The sequence below is a fragment of the Pollicipes pollicipes genome, unplaced genomic scaffold, assembly GCF_011947565.3.
Source record: "Pollicipes pollicipes isolate AB1234 unplaced genomic scaffold, Ppol_2.1 Scaffold_4881;HRSCAF=5763_pilon_pilon_pilon, whole genome shotgun sequence".
NCBI lineage: Eukaryota > Metazoa > Arthropoda > Thecostraca > Pollicipedomorpha > Pollicipedidae > Pollicipes > Pollicipes pollicipes.
The window spans coordinates 3563470-3585013 of record NW_023596576.1 but is presented as its reverse complement, the minus strand read 5'-3'; the positions used below and the strand labels follow the sequence as shown (position 1 = coordinate 3585013).

Genomic DNA, 21544 nt, shown 5'->3' with positions numbered 1-21544 from the left:
CGTAACATTGGACGGCGGGTCACAGCATGGAACACCAGATCACATATCACTGGACGGCGGGTCACAGCATGAAACACCAGATCACATAACACTGGACGGCGGGTCACAGCATGAAACACCAGACCACATAATACTGGACGGCGGGTCACAGCATGGAACACCAGGTCACACAACACAAGACGGCGGGTCACGGTATGGAACGCAACATCACACAACGCCGGACGGCGGGTCACAGCATGGAACACCAGATCACATAACACTGGACGGCGGGTCACAGCATGGAACACCAGATCACATAACACTGGACGGCGGGTCACAGCATGGAACACCAGATCACATAACACTAGACGGCGGGTCACAGCATGGAACACCAGGTCACACAACACAAGACGGCGTGTCACAGTGTGGAGCGCAACATCACACAACACCGGACGGCGGGTCACAGCATGGAGCACCAGGTCACACAACACAGGACGGCGGATCATAGCACGGAACCCCAGATCACACAACACAGGCCGGCGGGTCACAGCATGGACCGCCAGATCACACGACACAGGACGGCGGGTCACAACACAGCATGGCCGGTCGCTCCGTGAGGCAAACACGACCCGAGCAGCACGGCGTGCGTCTTAGCGGCGTCTAATGAGTCTAACGAGCCACGCGAGGGCACATGAGGCTCACACTCAGACGGCCGTTTGCACCAGACAAACAACGGCGCTATTATGTCGGGGCGCTATTATGTCGCGCCCTAACGGCGACTCTGCTGGGAAGGAAGCTTACCATCCCGTCATGGGCGCGGCAGAGCGGCACGCGCCGGCTAGAGCCGACGCTTTATGGTACAGATGCTTGTATAAACCGCGTCTCATCACCGAAACGATCCCCGGCCCAGGGCCCCGATCTACGCAAACAAGGCATTGAAGTTCATAGCTGACATCGCTCTTCCATCCAGCCACGCAATATGTGATGAGCGCTATATTGAGGCGCACCGTATAACAGTTCACGGTCAGGTGACATCTGGTCCGAACATCTTTCGTTGAACCACATCATTCCTCCCCCAGCAATGTTTTCCTGAGCCATTCTGCACTTCAATAACACAGTGCAACTGCAAAACATCTGGCGACACGTGTAAAACAACGCTCTGTTGTTCGGCCTTTGCCCTATCCCGCCACTGTCTGGACGCCAAACAGTCGGGTTTCGTCGCATCGCTCGACACTATCCGAGTTTACTGCCCAGAGAGTGCCGCCACCGCTCAGTTCACCCGAGGACCCGCTCTACATAACAATGCGACTGCCCGCGCCCGTCGGCTGGCAAGCCCCGAAACCTTCCTCTTGCCACCCAGCCACTCTGCCGTCCTCTGTATGCAGTGAGGTTGTCCCAGAATTTCGGCATTGGGGCTGCCAACGATTACGGCGCACTATGACCTGCAGAAATATCCCCAAAATTGCCGGAGATATCCCGACTCCAGATTAAACCGCTGCGTTGCTTTAATTCACAGCGGCACTGTCGTAATAAATCGGCGGTTCAGGGCGAGCTGCCCAAGACAATGGGGTGGAAAATTGAGTCTTATATCCGCGACAGTTTACCAGTCAAGCACTGGTGTTGCCCCGACGGTGCGGCCGGTGGAGTGCAGACCGCTCCCAGCCGGCCGTGGACGGCGACACGTGCCCAGCCGGCGGCGGTTCGGATCAATTCCGAGGTGGCGAGGCACGCGGCACGAGCACTGACGGAGTTCGCTCCGTCTCAACGGCCACGCTATGCGCTGTTTGTCTCCATATTCTGACGGCCACGGTCCGCCGGGACCGGCGTCCGGACAGGCCGGACTGACGACCGGACATAGAGCGGCGGCGGCGGCGGCGCGGCCAGACGCGGGTAGCAGGCGGCGGGGGTCCGGCGGCGGCGGCGGCGGCGGAGGCGGGCTCGCACCGGCCGCTGACTGATGGCCGGGTCAGGCGCGGTCGAGCGTGCGGCCCGCGGTGGGGCGGCGCCCTCCGGCCGCCCGTCAGACCGCAGCCGAGCCGTGAGTCCGGCTCGCGCCCGCCGCCGCCGCCGCTGCCCGGCTCCGGTGGCGGCGCCCGCGGGGACCGCGGGCCGGAGCCGCCCCGCCTCCGGCGTCACGTCCCCGGGGCGCCTGCTGACCCGGCCAGCGTGCATCCGGGGTCGTCTGCTGAAGTGCCCTGGGGACACGGAGCCCTCCGTGGACGAGACAGTGTCCGTGCTTGAGCTGCCACTTAGTCCGCAGGTCCGAAAGGCATGAGCGAGGGGGCCCGCGAGGCTTTTGGCAGGTACTGCTGGCAAGGCGGCGGACTTCCGCAGGATTTCACAACACAATGAAGCTTTTCCAGTAAATCTGCCAACAGCCAATCAGCTTTATAACCTCCAACGCCTTCGTTACTTACAACATATCTTACGTATAGCAGAGCAAGTCGTGTCAAAATAGTAATCATGCTTATCACAGCTTTAAGGGAGCGTTCCATATTTGTATATGGTTTTGAACTGAAATAGTCATCTTAAAGATCACTTGGTGTGGTTCACAGCACTGCCCTTCCAAAAGGGAAGTATTCCATATTTTACGACATTTAAAGTGTCACGCAGAATAGTCGGAGGCAGCCGAGCATCAACAATACGCGTATTCTCTCTACACACACTGGTTTACGGTCAAAATCCAGTCTTATGCATCTACACCGTGCACCAAAGCCTGCCTGCATAAAATGTATTTCTGGCGATATTATGTGCCAAGTTGGGCGCCTCAATCATGCAATTGCGATTCCACAAAATCAATATCAAATCGCCAAATGAGTCCTCAAATCAGCTTCCTATTTTTGTGCCTGATCGGACCACACCCAGAGGGGTCTTAAAAAATTGTCAAACCACTTCAGCTTGTTTCAAAGCACGAAATACCATACAAGCCTTCTACACTTCTTGCCAGCCACGTGCCTGGTTTTCAGTATGGGTTCCTGGTCGCCACTGGTTTTTCAACAACGCAAGAACCTGGACCATGGGTGAAATTGGTTCTTTCGACAAACAAAACCCTGTATCCTGGTTTCTATTGGTACTTTCGACATCCTGGATCCTGGCTTCGACTAGTTCGCTTGACAAAACATGACCGGGACCCTTGGTCTTGCACATCACCTACGCATTTCACTTTTGACTTTCACGTTTTATTATCGTGGCATTTCATCGCGACCTTGTCATTTTTGTTTTCTGCACCTTTCACAAACATTGCTCCTCCTTGGCTTGCTGGCAGCCATCGTCGCCTGGGTCATGTTTGCCCAATTAGCATCGCTTTCACTGCCATTTGCAAAGCTGGACACAATTCACAGCTCATAGCGGATTATCCGCCTTCGTGGCAACACGCCATAACCGCAGCGAACTAATTACTCTTGGCACGAGAAGCCGCCACCCCAATCAGTGTGGCCGCATTCTGGGGCGTGTCTGATACATAACGGCACAGTGCGCTACATCAACGCTGTTAGCGTAACACAGTTCAGCGGGTATAGCATGTGAGCTCAGGTGTCTGCAAAATTTGTTACTTATCTAGGCGCGTACCTGAGTAATGGTACAGAGGACGATCATGCTCAACATTATGAAGTATACACTTACATCTAGGCAGGAAACTGGCTCACCTCCTGCAGTATGGAGGTGAATAAAAGCGTTGTCCAAGCATGAAACCGACTTAACTCACACAATATATACTTGGTTTATACAAAAGTGTAGCTCTGTGTCTAAGTCAGAGATTGGCTTACGCCATAGAATATACTTAAGCTGTGAGAAAACCATATTCACGCCACGCCATGGGTGTGCTTTTCTCTTTTTACTACCAAAGGAGACGTGCTTATACAACATACTTAATACCATTAGCTTTAATAAGAAATGACTGAAACACTACAAAGCAAATAGCATGCATTAAGCCTTAATTACCAATGATTACGAAAATTGTAAACAAAATAAACCTAATGTTTCAAAATACTTACCTAGACATTGGGAATAGGAAAAATAGGAAGAGAAAAACTTAACCTTGGGAATCCAGGTGGGATTTTTTCAGGGTAATTGCTTTGCGGGATGCCGCCGGTCTCCGAATTGGGGCAGCGGGGTGGGCCATATTTTTAGCACGTGCGTCTCCAGGCATCCGATATAAACCGCGTGGGCAATACTGCTAACGGATTCCGGTTGCTTAGTCGTGTCTGACCACATTTAAGGCGCACACAGCACCAGACATGTTGAGCGTAATGTGCTTTTTACAAATCAGGGCATACAATGACGGCATTGTTCGTTGCATTTAAAGTGATTTGCTCTCACAAACAACTGCAGGCATATATGTGCCATAACATATAACATGTCAGGACTATTCTCTAACATCTATATTTTTAAGCGCATGATAAATTAAATTTCTGCTGATCATTTCAAATGACCACAAGTAGTAATGGCACCTGAGTGTCATAAAAATGGTTTCTGTGCTCAAATAGCCAAATACCGTTGACTGCAAACAACAAGTTTTCTGTCTTTGTTTACAAAGAAAGTTAAACCTTTCAGCATGCTTGTTGCTCTAGCATGATTTCAACATGCTTTCGAAGGTGTTCTTGCGATCTCACACGAAAATACCCAGTCACTGAATGGTAGACAGAAACAGTAAATTTTCCAAATCTGTGCAGACCTCGGCAATAAGGAGATATCAAAATAGGCAATCATTCCGGCTTCCACATTTGAACACCCGATACCTGTACAAGAAATCAATGGCTACAGGAGATACAGACGCTAGGCCGAAAGGTCTCCGTGACCACAACCGAGCACGCCGTTAAAAACACACTTCCCAAGAGTACCAGTACAGTCCACTGGACTCCTGCTTCTAGCGCCCGGTACCTGGCGCGTGCAAATGGCTGCCCGAAACAGGACAGCCAGGCCGAACGGTTTCGAAGACCCGTGCAGAGTATAAGGTTTCAAGGTGATTTGCTGCAGGACATCAGTAATCACAGCATAAGTACTCAAGTGACTGTTCTACCGTACGTATATCTTATATAAACTGCAACTCGTTTTGCAAAGAATGCTAGCAGTGAGACCTTATGAGAGGTCAAAACGTGTTGACATTATCTCAAACGGTCCCAAGCTCAAACAACCACAGCCAGAAACAATTGGAGACTGAAACGCTTTCAGGGCACTGGAACTGAAAGAATGCCGTAGCAGCTTGCAAACAGTACAATGCTGTAATAGCTGGTCAGACAAGAGTCAGGTATCAATGTAGATTGCACACAATTCTGCGGGGAGCACATTACCCTCTTCCAATGACGCCCGCCGATTTTCAATTTTGTCGATTTTCCGCCCCATCATAGAGCAGACGCCAGGGCCGTCTGGTGAGGCCACCGAGACGTCAGCCTTTCAGTCTGTCACGGAGAACGCACGGGGCCAAGTCGATGACGACAGTGATGACGAAGACTGCGTGGATCCCCATCAGGTCAGACCTACTGGCGACCGCGGTGTTCCGCAGCCTCCCCCGCTGGTGGCTGACCCAACTACCGGTACACGCGACACCATGTCGGATCTCCACGGCAAGATGCAGGAGTCCATTCTGCAGCATCTAGACGATCTCTCTAAGCAAGGCTCGACGTGGGACAAGGCACTGTCGGCACTCATAACGGGCTGGTGCACCGCCACGTCCTCCGTCCCCGCCAGAGCCGGCTCTACGCGCAGCGTCAACTAGGTCAGCGGAAAAACGTGGCCACCATCCGCCCTCCGGCCGGGGAGGCGGAAGAACCGTGCACTTCGTGGACGGCGGCATGTGCTCGCCGGACGTCCTCCGAAGGCCCTAAAAGGTGACCACCCGTACCAGCGGGATCTGGGACAGCGTCGCGCCACAGCGCCGCACAGCCTGCAGGACTGCGCCGAGCGAAACCGAGTGCTGACTCGCTGAACACGTCACGGCAAGTTGATGTCATGAAACAACAAGTTTGGTGGTAAACCAAACAGACGAAGCACAATAGAAACGTTCTTATACAGATTATTTGCCTTCATTTCAGTGTTTTGATCGTTGCATGTACATTAGGTGCCTCCTTGTGGAAATACCTGGGCCTTTCAGTATATGCTCTAGCTACAGGCTAGTGAGGCTTTACCGCCAGAGGCCTTTCTAGTCGTTCCAGATACAGAACTCGAGGTGATGGCATGCATTTAAGTGTTAATGTGTTTGGAGGAAAAGTAAAAGATGTCCGGTGTTTGCGTGGTACTGAAAAACAGAGGTTGTGTGTAAAGGAACCTACAATACCTGTCTTGGGGCACCCAGCCGCTCGCTACACACCGGTCCCAGGTGCCGGTCCGGCTCGGGCTGCTGCTGCGCGCCGGGCTGGGTCCCGTTTAACGTTGCAGAGTCTTTGTCTTGTTTGTGGCTGCGGGGACGTGGATGGCTTGATGCGATGATGTGTGATGACAATGTTTAATGATGTATATCATGGTTGGATGATGATGTGTTTGCCTGAGGTCGGGAAACTGTGCACCGTGCTTGGTGCACAGTTTGTGCTCCCTGGGAGCTGCATAAATCACTTGTACAGCACGTGAATGATATTTCGTTGTGTTTGTGAGAAGTCCTTTGGACGGTATGATTTATGTCTGGTTTAGACGGAATGCGTTGTGTCTGTTTAGGTGCATTCTGTCACTTTGAACACACTTGCACAATTTGTTAAAGCTGGTGATTTCGTTCATACCACCATTCACGGTTTGTATGTCTTCGAATGTTTGGCCGGCATTATTATATTTATATTAATATATATTTTAGCCGGCATAATCATATTATTATATTATATGCAGACCGCTGGACCATCGCAATGAAAGGTCAGAGGCGTACGGTACAGTGCACCATTTCATTTAATGGCTGGGTCATTAGAAGAGTGCAGCCGGCGGGGTTCCAACAAATGAGGGCGAGGCCAACAATTGCGCGAGCCTGTCTGCTCCTATCCGGATCCCGCGCAATGGATGTTCTCTTGGGATCATCTGGGATCCCGGTTTCCGTCGGTTTTTATGCAAGTTACAAAATAATTAAACTGGAAACATAAGACCTTTGTATACTTGACATGGGTCACATCCTGTTGCTCTGAGAACGGATAAGGAGGGACGTGTGCGATGATTGATACTTTGGCGGCGCATAGATTCCCACCAGAGCTCTAGTTCCGGAGTCTGTTAAGGAAAGGAGCGGGCGCGGGACTGATCAACCTGGGGAACCGCAAACAGTAATTACGTCTAAATAAACCACGTGAAAGAAATTGAAGCCAAATCTAAGTAAAAGCCCATTTTATCCTTATTTACGCTTCTTTCGTCTTACTTTGTCCAAAAGAAGGGCATATTTAGGTTCCTATGCCTTCATGTTTTCCTTTGGCATCTGAGGGCTGTGCCGCAAAAGGGAACCGGAAATTGGAAATAAGTCTAAAGATATTGCATGTTCCAAGATCCTTCAAGAAAGCCTGCGTTCTGTGGGATTATATTAGCATGATGTGTTATTTTGTAAGGATCGATGTCAATATTGGAGAGCAGGGCGGCAGTGGGCGAAGTTGGGGACGGAGCGTACGCTCGTGGGTTTAGCTGCGATTTGACGGGGGTCCGAGAAGTCGAGACCCTTAACACAATGCGACCTTAAGCTCCTGGACCACGTAACAAGCTTGTGGTCATTGGACGGCTCTGTGCGACACCCAAACTATTTACGAAATTATGCACACAGACAAAAGAGGGAAACACAAAACAGTTGGGAAGCTTTCCCCGCCTTCTCATCCCTAACAACCAATGTACGTTCAACAATATAGGTTTTAGTGGCCTGAGCTTTCATGCTCCGAAGCATTGTTTCTTATTCCTTAAAGTTAATTGTACAGCCACAGGAAAGTATATGTACATGCGTAACGATATAAGGAATTTAATGCCTGTCGTTCCTGATGTGTTCATGTGTTCCAAGGTGGTTTTAGTGACCTGAGCTTTTATGCCCCAAAGCATGTTTCTCGTTGTTCCTGAAAATGAGTTGTAGACCCAAAGGAAAATATAAATGTACACCCAACATGATGTTCTGGATATATTTTTAACCGTCCTTACATTTTGAAAGACAAACCATTTGTGCCAAACATCAATAGCTAGCCAATTTCGACCAGCGCTATTTATATGACAGCTGACAGCGGTTGTTAGGAAACATACGTACGAAAAAATGCAGGGTGGGTTGTGTTTTTGAGATCTCAAAAAAGCACCTCTAGTCCGTACACCATGTACCAGGTGAAAGGAGCTCGCCTCCCTGGCCACGATTCAACATTCAGTGCACCACCAATGCGCAGCATTTGACACCGGATGAGCCACCGACGTCCACGGTAGGTGGCGCACCAGGAGCGCCCTCGCAAGGAATGGACAGGTTGTGCCATGCCTTGGTGACGCGAAGTTCTTTGGTCCTGTCTTCAATTGATAGCTCCACTAAGTCGACCACTTCAAGTCACTTCGTCACCATTGTTTCAATGCAATGTCAGTTACCCAGGAGACCTCATAGATGACGTATGCCGCCAGTAAAAATACAGCGCCTCTGCTGTACCGTCAAATACACGTTCAAAATACTTGACAGCAGGCACCGTCGTGGAGTCTGATCTCCTACGCGGGCATTCTGGACCACTCCCATAACCAGTGCGCTAGTGGACGCTCATGAGCTGCCCGTTAGCCTGGGGCGGCAGTAATTTGTTGGCCATGCGATATACACTTCGAATCAGACAACTACCGCCGCGCCCTGCCTTTCACTCAGTGCTCTCTGAGGACATATTGCACACATTTGCTCCTGGCACTATTCGTAAAAGCCAGTTGCTGTGTGTGCCACATCCACCACTGGCACCACTGACTGCACTGAGCTGTGGTTGCTTCCCGCACAGGGGCGCAGGCAACGGGACAGAGGGCAGGTGCCTTTACCCTCCTGCCCTCAGATCCCGACAGGCCCGAAGGGTCCCTAGGAACTGAAGATCAAGGGTCCAAATGGATGGCCCGGGCGCACGGCCAGGCCTTAAGATGTCAGTCAGGGAGCTTCTTGCGCCGATCGGGGCCCGCTCGATTACGGGAACCTCCACGTCGGTCAGAGACCACCCACACAGAACAGTCGGCTCCGTGTCTAGTCGGGCCCCAGGGCACATTTCCCATGTAGTAAGAATTGGTCAGTGCCCCTGAAAAAATCAGGGGTTGCTGTATTGGTAAGAGGCCTACAGTGCCTAACAGCGGGTCGTGTGCTGGCAAAATGACTCGAGTTGACGGGAGGCATATCGGCTGAACAGACGGGAGCGGGACCTCGAAACTAAGAGGGCCTCTTGCGCTGGACGGGTCCTCTGGTCATGCAATGATATTTAAGAACTTACGATGGAAGAGTCCCCAATAGGACACTGGAACGGTCCTGCGTCAGTCAGGAGCCCGGTACCGAAGGGGCCCACCGCCTCAATCAAAGTTAGGGGTCCAGTGAGCCGAAGCGAAGTCCTTGTGACAAGTGTTGGACCTCTCCGCCTTCGGGAATGCTTTTTTAGTCAGTGAAAGTTTGTGCGCATACCTGGATCCAACTACCCCGGCCAGAGGAGCTCCCAGGTCAGGGAGAGGACTGATACATCACGCATCCCTAAGGGGACCTCCGCGGTCGGCCATGGGGCTCAGCCCTCGTCTCGTCAAAATGGCGAACGGTAGGTACCCCGGATGGCACGGCACAGCCCTTCGGTCGCTGACCGGCAACCGGAATATGGCCCCTAGTGTTCTACCCACGCCTCAACGTTCACCTCCTGCCCCATGAAGATAAGGACCTTCCATCAGATTCCAGGATAAAGACCATCAGACCTTCCTTAATATGCAAGGAGGTGGATCGAAATTAGGTCAAAATTCTGTATTGGACTGGCCAACCCATGTGTGCCTGAGGGCGTCCATTCTTCCCCAGAATCGACTGGTGAAAATAATCCTGCAACAACTTGCAGTCTTATCGAATCGAGCAGATTTGGCCGCTGCCGCTGGCGGGCACCGAGTGCACGAAATAAATCCATGCGTCCTGAAATAACGCTTCCAAAAGTTTTTGGAAATCAATTCGCAACTTTCAAAAATAGACTGGGACGTATCTTTCACCGGCATAGTCTGTGAGCTGTCATCTGAACATTAAGCAGTCACAGCAGCACGAAAAAGAGAGATCTCACCATTACGTTGAGAGTTCGCAGCGCTGAGATGATCACCCGATCCCAGTCTCAGCCTGCAGATCGCACAGGCCAAAAATGTTACGGCCTGGACCAGATTGCTAAGGTACGAATTCGTACCTAAAGCGTTCAAAGATCCTGTTCTAGATGCGTGATGGTTTTCGCCCGGCCGTCGGCCGCCGACCAATCTTAACCGCGGGACAAACGCCGCACGCCTATGGAGACCGCAGCGCCGGAGTCGAGGCTTTCATTTTTGAGGCTTTGAGAGCGCACGTGTTCCAAACCGCTACATAATTTGTTCATTTCTCCAGTCTTACTGAAGGATGACTATCTCCACATGTTGATACAAATTTGTCACCACATTTGGATCTTTGTTCGAATTACTACGCACAAATTACGTTCAATCTACGGGGCCCTCAATATCTCTGTAGAACTCAGAAAAATCCAACACTCTTCAGTGCTTTCCGCTTAGAGTACAATGAACCATTGTAAAAAGAAAAACACGCCGGCGTTTATTCGATGCAGCGTTTTCTGGTTTTTATTTTTGTTTTGACGTCTGATTTGTTCAATCACCGCTTAAATAGAATTATAGTCCATCTTTTGGTGGTTTCTGGTTTCTGTTTCGGTTACAAGTGAAAAAAGCCAAAAACTAACGTAAAATGAAGAAATCCATGCTCCATAGAAATCTACATGACCAAATCCGGTGATTTCATGCCTTTTAGGGGGCTCTCACCAGCACATGGAAATTTGATCTCCTTTCCCGCCTTTTACTAGGACTCTGGCTGTGTTCATATTCCGTTGTTCAGGCCGTGCTTATGTCGTGACACATCTCTAAGTAAATTATCAAAGAGTTCTGCTCATCTAGTAAAATTAGCCCAGAGGCGCGAAGACTGTTGGCATTTCAATAAAGGCGCTCGAGACAATTTTACACCGACGGTTAGGAGACGTCGGCTGGCGCAAGCCGCGCCCACGTTCTGTCGCATGGTACTCGAGTGAAAGTGCTGTCTCGCCATGCCTCTGTGCTTAGGGCCAAAGTTGTGCCCCGTCCGCCTCTCCGAACTTAATTTACACTTTTCTTGCAGTGTTTACCGGCTTGCTGAGCTCAGTCACCTTGGTTCGGCGGCACACTTCTGAGGCGAAAACTGCCATGCTCATCCGAGAAGGACTCGGCACTCCTTCCGCCAACGGAAAGCGATGGCCGCGTTGTGGATCCCGAGCCACGTTACGATTGCCGGGAATGAACCGGCAGACGGAGCTGTCAGGGCAGGAGCACTCAGGACGCCGAGCGACCAGGAGAAAATCGGTACCACCGAGCTGTCAGCGGGAGCAAACCAGCAGCATATTTACGCGGAGTGGCAGCGTGAGCAGATCGAGAGCTAGAATCATACACTGAAGACTAGCAAGCCACTGCCCGGCTTGAGGGAATCTTGAGACTTTTCTGATGGGAAGATCCGGCAGCACCGGAGTCTGGTAGATCCATTATACGGTGTCCCTCACTGCCCTCTGCACAGGGCTCACCTATGGCGTCCCAGTCTTCACTGGCAAGACAGATAACATTAATCGTTTCACTGAGCCTTCATTAGACCTTCGATGAAGCCTTCTTAAAACTACAATTATTGTACTGCCTCATAATTTGAGGGTTATTCGGAATGTTCAGGAGGTTGTAAGCATTTTCTGTAACCTCTTTATTGCGATATTTTCATAACGTATACTGATCATTTGGGCGTTTCATGAACTGCCAAAAAGTACTAGTCGTTTCAAAGGAACTCCTAAAACGGACGTGAGTATTTTTGCAATCGCTTCATGTCTCAAGTCAAATTGCACGATCACTATTGTCCACTGTGCGTTCGTTCCATATGACGGTACGAACTGCACTAACTCCCCATGCACCCATGTCGTTTTCAGCCATTTCAAGTTTGCGATGCGTTAGTGAACTGTTGGGATAAATTGCGATCTGTTCATGTGCATATTTCATATAGGGAATAACCCGTAAATTCTGGTATGGTGAGGGTCGATTACTTTCAACGTGCTTACCCATAGCAAGGCTTGTACGGCTTCCCGCAGCCGCAGCCGGGTGGTTCAGACAGACAGCGGGCTGCGGTACGAGCCAGGAGCTGGGTTTGAGTGCCTGCGGAGACTGTTCTGACCTGGCCGGCGCCAGGTGGGTTTGAGTGCCTGCAGAGACTGCTCGGACCCGGCTGGTGCCAGGTGGGTTTGAGTGCCTGCGGAGACCGCTCTGACAAGGCCGGTGCCAGGTGGGTTTGAGTGCCTGCGGAGACTGCTCTGACCCGGCCGGTGCCAGCTGGGTTTGAAAGCCTGCGGAGACTGCTCTGAACCGGCCGGTGCCAGGTGGGTTTGAGTGCCTGCGGAGACCGCTCTGGCCCGGCCGGTGTTAGCTGGGTTCGAAAGCCTGCGGAGACTGCTCTGACCCGGCCGGTGTTAGCTGGGTTCGAAAGCCTGCGGAGACTGCTCTGACCCGGCCGGAACCAGGTGGGCTTGAAAGCTTGCGGAAACTGCTCTGACCCGGCCGATGCCAGGTGGGTTTGAGTGCCTGCGGAGAATACTCTGACCCGGCTGGTGCCAGGTGGGTTTGAGAGCTTGCGGAAACTGCTCTGACCCGGCCGGTGCCAGATGGGTTTGAGTGCCTGCGGAGACTGCTCTGACCCGGCTGGTGCCAGGTGGGTTGAGTGCCTGAGGAGACTGCCTGGCCCGGCCGGTGCCAGGTGGCAAGTGGCGGGGAGATCCCTGCGGCTGCACCGGCTGCATGTCCAGCGTGGCACAACATTAGATGACAGGCAAAAGGTCTGCCGACAGACGCAGGCAACGCTACAGGTCTAACTGGATGAAGCAACAGGCTCAAACAGTTGTTTCTAAACAAGGAACTATTCAAATCAACTGCAAAAAAAGAACAGAAAACGATTGACGAGCGATTTTACGAAATGAGCAACTTGACTTTACGTGGCAGGAACAGGACTTAGAGACAGCAATGAAAGGCCTTCACACCCTGTGAGCGCCTTGTTCAAACTTCTTCAACGAGTTTGCCGGCGTGTGACTAACTAACTTAGTCATTTGTCGCAGTCTGCTTATTGGCACGGGGTGAGAAATCGTAAGATCCAGACGAGCACATCACACACACACGCGCACGCGCACGTGCACGCGCACGCGCACCCGCACCCGCGCACGCGCACACGCACCCGCGTACGCGCACACGCACACGCACACGCACACGCGCACACGCACACATCCACGCACGCACGTACGCACGCACGCACGTACGCACGCACCCGCGCACGCACGCACGCACGCACGCACGCACGCACGCACGCACGCACGCGCACACACACACACACACACACACACACACACACACACACACACACACACACACACACACACACACACACACACACACACACACACACACACACACACACATTTGCTGCTGCCTGGCATCCGGACCCGAGGGAACTGTGGCCCTGAAACAGCGACCGTCCAAGAAAGGCCTCTCGCAAGCTCCAGGCATCACCGTCGCTGGACGCGGCTGCTGCCGTCACATCCTTCCACAGCGCTCTCTTGAAGACTTACTCCGAATGAACTGCAGACCTAAAACCGCTCAATACCCACATGATCGACGCATAGTACGTTTGAGTCAGCGCAGTTGGCTGCACCCTTTGAGGCAAACACACGGTGAACAATATTTATTATGTCGCCGAACATCAAATATGAAACGGCTATACAAAATGCAATAAATGCGTTCGCCAATTTAAATCAATATTAAAAAACACGAGCCAGCTGTTCGCGAGCGGGCGTGTTGGCGAACGGCTGGCCGGCCCGCAGCGAAGGCGTAAGGAAACACAAGTGAATAGTGATTCGCGAACTGTTCCAAGAATTGTTAGCAAGCGCCAAGACTTGCAAAATATAATATGCTTGGTTTCGTCAGCCTCTAACTGAACTCAAGTATTTTGATGGCGTTTCAGGACATGTCTCATAGTTGGCATATTTCCATCAGGCAAGTAACGTGATAATGGTTATTACAAAAGTACGTGCGTGGACATTTCGAGTGAGATCTAACATTTTCCATCAGATGGCGTGATGGTGAACATTGCATGAAGGTTATGATGGAGCACCGGTATTACATAACACGTCTAGATTCTTTTTTCCTGAACCGCCGCATCATGCCAAAAGCCTACGACAAACGCACAAAACACACTACCGACTGTTTTCCTCCCTTAAGACAACCACGGGGCGGTCGTGCCCGTGCAAGGAGTAAAGACTGGGCGCAAAACGACCTTTGAAGTAGAAGCGCCTGAAAACCACCAATCAGTATTACCGTTCACTTGTAAAGAACAGGTGCACCACCCGAAGCAGCATCTTAACTCAGTGTACCACACAAGTTTAGTCTCTGTCTACCCGTGATGCGCCGGTTGCGTTCACCGTTTATGCCTGCTGATCTACCTGAGTCCATTGTGTATATCCAGTGTAACGCCCACGTCCGCTGTGTATATCCGGTGTAACGTCCACGTCCATCGTGTATATACGGTGTAACGTCCACGTCCATTGTGTATATACGGTGCAACGCCCACGTCCACCGTGTATACCCGGCGTGACGCCAACGTCCGTTGAGAATACCTGGTGTAACGCCCACGTACATTGCCTATACCCGGTGTAACGCCCACGTCCATTGTGTATACCCGGTGTAACGCCCACGTTCATTGCGCATACTCGGTGCAACGCCCACGTCCATCGTCTGTACCCGGCGTAACCGCTCACGTCCATTGTGAACATCCGGTGTAACGCCCACGTCCATTGTGAATACCTGGTGCAGCGCCAACGTCCCTTTTGTATACCCGGTGTAACGCCTACGTCCATTGTCTATACCCGGTGTAACCGCCCACGTCCATTAGCTATCCCCGGTGTAACGCCCACGTCCATTGCGCTGATGATGGGGGTTATAGGGCGCACCAACTGCTAACGCCGTTTTGGACCCCACATCCCAAATGTGTCTATGTCTGGGGCATCACCCACGTCCATAGGGTGGGTGGTACACCCGATGGTGGGTAGCTATGTCTAGGGCGCTGTAAGACCAGGGCACCCACTCGACCGACGTTGCCCGCGCAACAGCCCAGACGGCGTGTTCTAGCCTGGCAGCCGGCGGCCGCTCGTGCAGTGTCTGTCCACAGCGGAGGGGGGGGGGGGGGGGGGGGTTCCGGGCGTGCGGGCGCCTGTCGCCACCTGGCCGCTGTCCCGCTCATCCGTCTCGAGCCGGACACGGCGCCGGCCCTGCACCACCGGCCGACGGCGTCCATCCCCACGTGACACCAGTCCGTCGTCGGACGACGACACCGCGCTCGAGGCGGTGTCCACAGCCGCGCCGCACTCGGCCCGGTCGGCGGGCGCATTTCGCCAGCGGGCGGCGGACGCGGCACGACCATTACGCCGCGCCCGGCTCGCCGCCCATGACAACGAGCAATCCGATAATGCGCGCGGCGGCGGTATGAGCCAGGTGTCACTCGAGCGCACTCGGGCGTAGCTGCGCCGGCCCATTTGCAGGTCTGCACGTGGGCGGAATTTGAGAACAAGAGGCGGCAGCTCGTCACCGCTGGGCGAGCACCCAATCAGCCCAAGTGCAGCCAAGAAATAAAACACCGAACGGCGCCAGGGTCATCGTGCATGCCTTCGGCGCCCCATGGGTGATCATCCTGCCTGACCGGCGGCCGCCTTGGCCTTTCAAAATAGTTTGGCCCGCCCCCCGACGGAAATTTAACAATCAAAAGCCCGGCTGCAGCCTTAAGGCCATGGAAGCATGCGAAATAAAAGCCAAGTCCAAAGGCATTGAAAAGGAAAGACATCGCCTCAAATGACTTTCGGCGGAGAAGTTACGGGCTTTGAAACTTTGCTCGAACAAACACATGAATGTAAAGGTACCTGAAGCCTTTGGCAGCCTATAAAATGAGCCCATATGACGAGCACACAAAAGCCTCAGCAGCGTCTGAGGTCGGATAGCGGGCTAGCAGGTTCACGACGAACGTGCGCCACAGCTCAACTCATGGACGGCCACGGGCCCTTCGGTGCTTCGCCGGAGGATGGCCACGGGCCATTCTGTGCTTCGCCGGAGTACGGCCCGTGCCCTGTCATGGGTCCACCGTGTTAGACGCGTCCAGAGGTTCTCTTGGGTGTCATACCCGGCCAGAGATCCATCCGTGTGGCATACCCAGCCAGGGATCCATCCGTGTGGCATACCCAGCTAAGGGTCCATCCGTGTGTCATCACAAGCCAGGGATCCATCCGTGTGTCATACCCAGTCAGACATCCATCTGTATGTCATACCCAGCCGGAGATCCATCCGTGTGGCATACCTAGCCAGGGATTCATCCGTGTGGCATACCCAGCCATGGATCCATCCGTGTGGCATGCCCAGCCAGGGATCCATCCGTGTGGCATACTCAGTCAGGGATCCATTCGTGTGTCATGTCCAGCCAAGGGTCCACTTGTGTCTCACGCACGTCATCCGAGCCTCACGCCCGGCCAGCGGTTCGTCCGTACCTCGTGCCTGGCGAGGGATGTGAGCTGTGCCTGCGCGCTCCGCCGCAGCTCCAATATGCCGAGCCTATATACGTGCCTCCGTGCCCAGTCCACCGCAGCGGCCGCCCCAATACCGCCTTCGTCTGGGTCCCGAGGTGATTGGTCCGGCTCCGCAGCTGCCGGCTAGTTCTGCGGCCGCTGATGTTATTTTAAATCTGCTCTGGACTTCCGCCGCCGCGCGCCCACTGCCAATTGAAAACCGGCTGCTGGATGGATGGACGGTGGGGGAGCGCCGCACGGGCCGTCCGGGCGGCGAGACACGTCCAAACGCAGGCCAGTGTTGGCGCACGCTCCGCGCTGAACGCACAGCGTCTCCGTCAGGTTGTCCCCGCCGGCCTATTTCACGGGCGACAGCTGGCGGCCATCACGCCGCCGCCGGCGGCGACCTTCCTCGCGTGGGGGTCACCGTCGGCGCCCGGCGACGCGGGGGCGGCGGCGCGCTTCGCGTGCCGCGGGCCCGCCGCGTGCCGACCGGTGCCGCGCGCCGCCCGAATGCCACCGGCCGCCCGGCCACGCCCGGCGCCGTGCCCGGGGGCCAGTCGCCGGGGGAGTCTGCTGCGGAGGGGAGGGGGCGTGGACGCACGACAGCGGTTCGGGGACGAACGCCGCCCACCGTCGACAGGCTGCAGTCCGGGTGACGGCAGGCCAGATGACCGGCTGACGCGGCAGAGCCGTGGTCGCGCGTGACGGGCGTGAGACGGCCACCACGCACGTCACGGCAGGGGTCGGGACTGACGTGCCGGGAGGCGGTGGCTGCCTTCCCGCGCGCCTGCTCACACCACGCCATGATGCCTGACACACATGCTGAGCTGAGCTATACGCATCGCATGACGCCGGCGCCCACCGACCTTCAGCTGGAGCAGCTGCTCGATGGTCTCCAGGGCCCGGATGCGAAGTTCGCTGGGCGCGTTCTGGGCCAGCCGGCCGATCTCGGCCACGCATTCCGTCATGGCCGTACCTGCCGGAAGCGACGAAGGGACGACGCGGAAGCGATCAGCCTCACGTGTGACAGGACGGCCAGCCACCAGACGACACCGTGCTCAGTTATGCGTGACAGATCAGCATTGATCGGCACCGCGTTCACTTAGCGGTATTAAAACGACGATAGCAGAGCCATGGCTCTACGTTAACACAACAGGAGTACTGAGTTCACTTTCCAGCATTACAGCGACGCTTATCACAGCCATAGCTCCAAGATAGCAGGTTGTCCGCGCGCAAGCACGCATCCAAACAGCGCGTTCGCTAATCACACGGCAGACGATAGCTGAGCTCCAGCAGCGCCCGCGTTGCGTGGCGCGATGGCGCTTAATCTCAGGACGGCTGAGCGGCCGGCGCCGCCCCGGCGCCGCCAAAAACATATAATCGGCGCGGTGGTGGCGCGTCGGCCGGGTCATTCCCGCCGTCGCCCGACCATCGGTGCCGTAATTGAGAGGCCGTTCGCAGAAACGGCGCGAGAGGCGGCGATTGGTCTGACCGAACGGCGGCCGCCAGTCGCCGGCCGGTGGCGGCCGCGCGGAGCGAGGCGCGAGTTCGCCGAGCGGGGAATGAGGCGCGAAGTTCGGTGGGCGGAAAGGTCAGCAGTAAGTGGGGCCCAGGATCGTGAACAGGTGACTAACTGGCGAGCAGGCCCGGCGGCCAGCTAACCCGTTTGAAGACATCGGTCGCCGAGCATGCTCGCTTACCGGCGCGCCCACTGCCAGCCAGGAAAGGTCAAAAGCGAATGTGACAGGGCACTGACGACCCTGCGGGCATTCTCCGACAGGCGCCTTCTGAGGGCCGTCTAACAAGCCACGAACTTGCACGCCAATGAGCTCCAACTGGTCTCGCGAGACGCAAGTGTTTCAGACCTACTCTCGCAAATGGTCGCACCAGGGCTGGTCTCGACTGCGCCGCCGAAACGCACGCGGTCGTTACCGGTGACAGGGGTCGAACGCCTGATCTGATCAGGGCGCTCCTGAAATGGGCCGCCACCTCGCAGTGACAGCACGACATCAGCAACTACCAGCGAACCGTGCCACATCCCTGCATCGCGACAATGCAATCACCGTATTATGGCAAACCAGTCGCGCAACGAGTATCCGACGCGGGGCTGATAACGGACGCGGGGCTGATAACGGACGCGGCGCTGATAACGTCCGCGGGGCTGATAACGGACGCGGCGCTGATAACCGACGCGGCGCTGATAACGGACGCGGCGACGCGGGGCTGATAACCGACGCGGCGACGCGGGGCTCATAACGGACGCGAGGCTGATAACTGACGCGGGGCTGATAACGGACGCGGGGCTGATAACCGACGCAGCGACGCGGGGCTCATAACCGACGCGGGGCTGATAACCGTCACGGCGACGCAGGGCTGATAACGGACGCGGCGCTGATAACCGACGCAGGGCTGATAACGGACGCGGCGCTGATAACGGACGCGGGGCTGATAACGGACGCGGCGACGCAGGGCTGATAACGGACGCGGCGACGCAGGGCTGATAACGGACGCGGCGACGCAGGGCTGATAACGGACGCGGCGCCCAGGAGACATCCGGACCGCCCGTCACGAACGTCAGCCCATCGTGCGCATAGGAGAGCAGGAGGAGCGGCAGCAGAGCGCCGACCGTCCTTTCTTCGCGTCCAAGAATATCACAGCTGGGCGCGGCGAGGGCGGCGGGCCGATCTCCACCTGACCTTTGGTCGGGCCGGCCCGGCAAAATGATCGTCCCACGCCGCCGGCCGGCCGCCACTGCGAATCCCGGCCGCCGGCCATCAGCACCGAGGGGGCGCGCTGACTTATTCAGACGCTCAGAGTCGTGCGGCTCGGGGGCTACCGTGGCGGCGGCTACGGGGGCGGGGGCGGGGGGGACGGGGGGAGCGGGGGGCGGGGCACGGCACCGGCCGACTCGGGCGCCACACCCAGACGGTGCGACGGTGATTACCCAGCCATACCCAGACAGTAGGACGGTGATTACCCAGCTACGCCCAAACGGTACGACGGTGATTACCTAGCCACGCACAGACGGTACGACGGTGATTACCCAGCCACGCACAGACGGTACGACGGCGATTACCCAGCCACGCCCAGGCAGCTGTGTCTCAGCTCTGCCCCGTCGCGCTCACGTGGCGGGGTCTATATTTCGCCGCTCCAGTCCGGTCTGTATTCCTAGCTCCAGCAGGGTCTGTATTCGCTCGCTTCGGTTCGGTCTGCATTCCTCCCGCTCCGGCAGGGTCTGTATTCCCCCGTTCACGCAGGGTCTGTAATCCCCCCGCTCCGGTAGGGTCTGTATTCCCCCGCTCCGGCAGTCTGTATTTTCCCCGCTCCGGCAGTCTATTCCCTCCGCTCCGGCAGGGTCTGTATTCCCCCCCCCCCCGCTCCAGCAGGGTCTGTATCCCCCAATGCGGCAGAGTCCGTAATCTCCCCCTCTCCCCCCCCCCCCGCTCTGGCAGGGTCTGTAATCCCCGCTCCGGCAGGGTCGTATTCCCCCGCTCCGGCAGAGTCTGTAATCCCCCCCCCCCGCTCCGGCAGGGTCCGTATTCCCCCGCTCCGGTAGGGTCTGTATTCCCCCCTCCGCTCCGGTGGGGTCTCTAATCCCCCTCCGCTCCGGCAGGGTCCGTAATCCCCGCTCCGGCAGGGTCTGTATTCCCCCGCTCCGATAGGGTCTGTATTCGCCCGCATTGATGCCAGCACTTCCACGCCAAGCCCACATGACGCGGAAAGCGATGACCAGTCGCCTACAGGCAGTTGAGGCTGCTCGCGCCCAGCCGGGCGCTGACAGCTGTTACCGACCGCCAGCGGCGCCCCTTAGGAGGGCGCCACGCCGAGAGGAGCGGGGCCACCGCGGCCCAAATCAACTTAGCGGTCGCTGGCAGCGCATGCTAACGTCCGACTTTCCACGACTGCGGTAAACAAAGAGGGGTCGGGTTATGAAAAGTACAAAGCTCGCATTTGAAAACCACTCGAAGCCGTTAAGTTTCATGCCGTTGTTCACTTGATATTGACATTCCAGAAACAGGCCGCAGCCGTCATGCAACATAACGCAGCAGGTCTCAAGTTAGTACCGTGAAGAAGGTAATGTCCCTGGACGCAGGAAGTTCAGCGAGAGACCATTACTAAGAGTCAGCTGAGTAATGCAGTACCCAAAGGATGCACGTTAGGTGGTGACCTAGGTAAAAATTACGGCGGTCGGTATCCACCACCAGCAGACATAACCGATAATCCAGGTTAATTTACGGAGTGACCGCTGTCATGTTTATATTGGTCACGACTACAAGACGATATATTTGCAAAAACGGCTCACATTTAACGTCACAGCGCTTCGAAGAGAAAAAAAAATGAATGTACCGGATCGCAACTCCGAGCGCAGCTCACGCACCGCTCCAATTAGGCGACATCAACAAGGTAGGAGCCCGTCATGCATAGTCTCTGAAGAGCTGGCTGCATTACAGCATTTCACTTGCACTAGTGACGAGTGACCTGGACAGAGCTGAGGCGCAACAAAGGCGATGTCTCGGGCCAATCGCCAAGGCTGTCCAGCATTATCGCCTCAGCTGTACTGACCGCCGCAGGCGTATGACGTCGCAGTGGACCGACCAATCGCGGTCCGAGCGCCTTTCGGCCCAATCGCCCCCAGCGCACCGCCTGGACCGCGGTCCGCATCGGCAAAGTACCTGAGTTGCCACCTGAGACGTCGCACGTACGGGGACCGCGGCCCTGGCTGACCCTGCCGCGACTGTGGAAGCCACCCGGTCGGCTAAATGAGGGACAAGTCACCGGCCGCTGACGGGAGCTCATTCGGTCAGTGCCGGGTGTCAAGCTAGTTAGTCTCCCGA

The 21544-nt window shown here is 55.3% G+C and overlaps 1 protein-coding gene across 1 annotated transcript in view; it reads right to left on the bottom strand.

Moving 5' to 3' along the window:
* The window catches only part of LOC119099906 (26S proteasome non-ATPase regulatory subunit 5), a 45146-nt gene that overhangs the window by 14610 nt on the left and 8992 nt on the right, over positions 1–21544 (bottom strand). The window contains exon 8 of the mRNA XM_037223000.1: positions 17576–17685. Within this exon, the coding sequence (XP_037078895.1) occupies positions 17576–17685 (110 nt within the window). The remainder of the gene's footprint in view (positions 1–17575; positions 17686–21544) is intronic.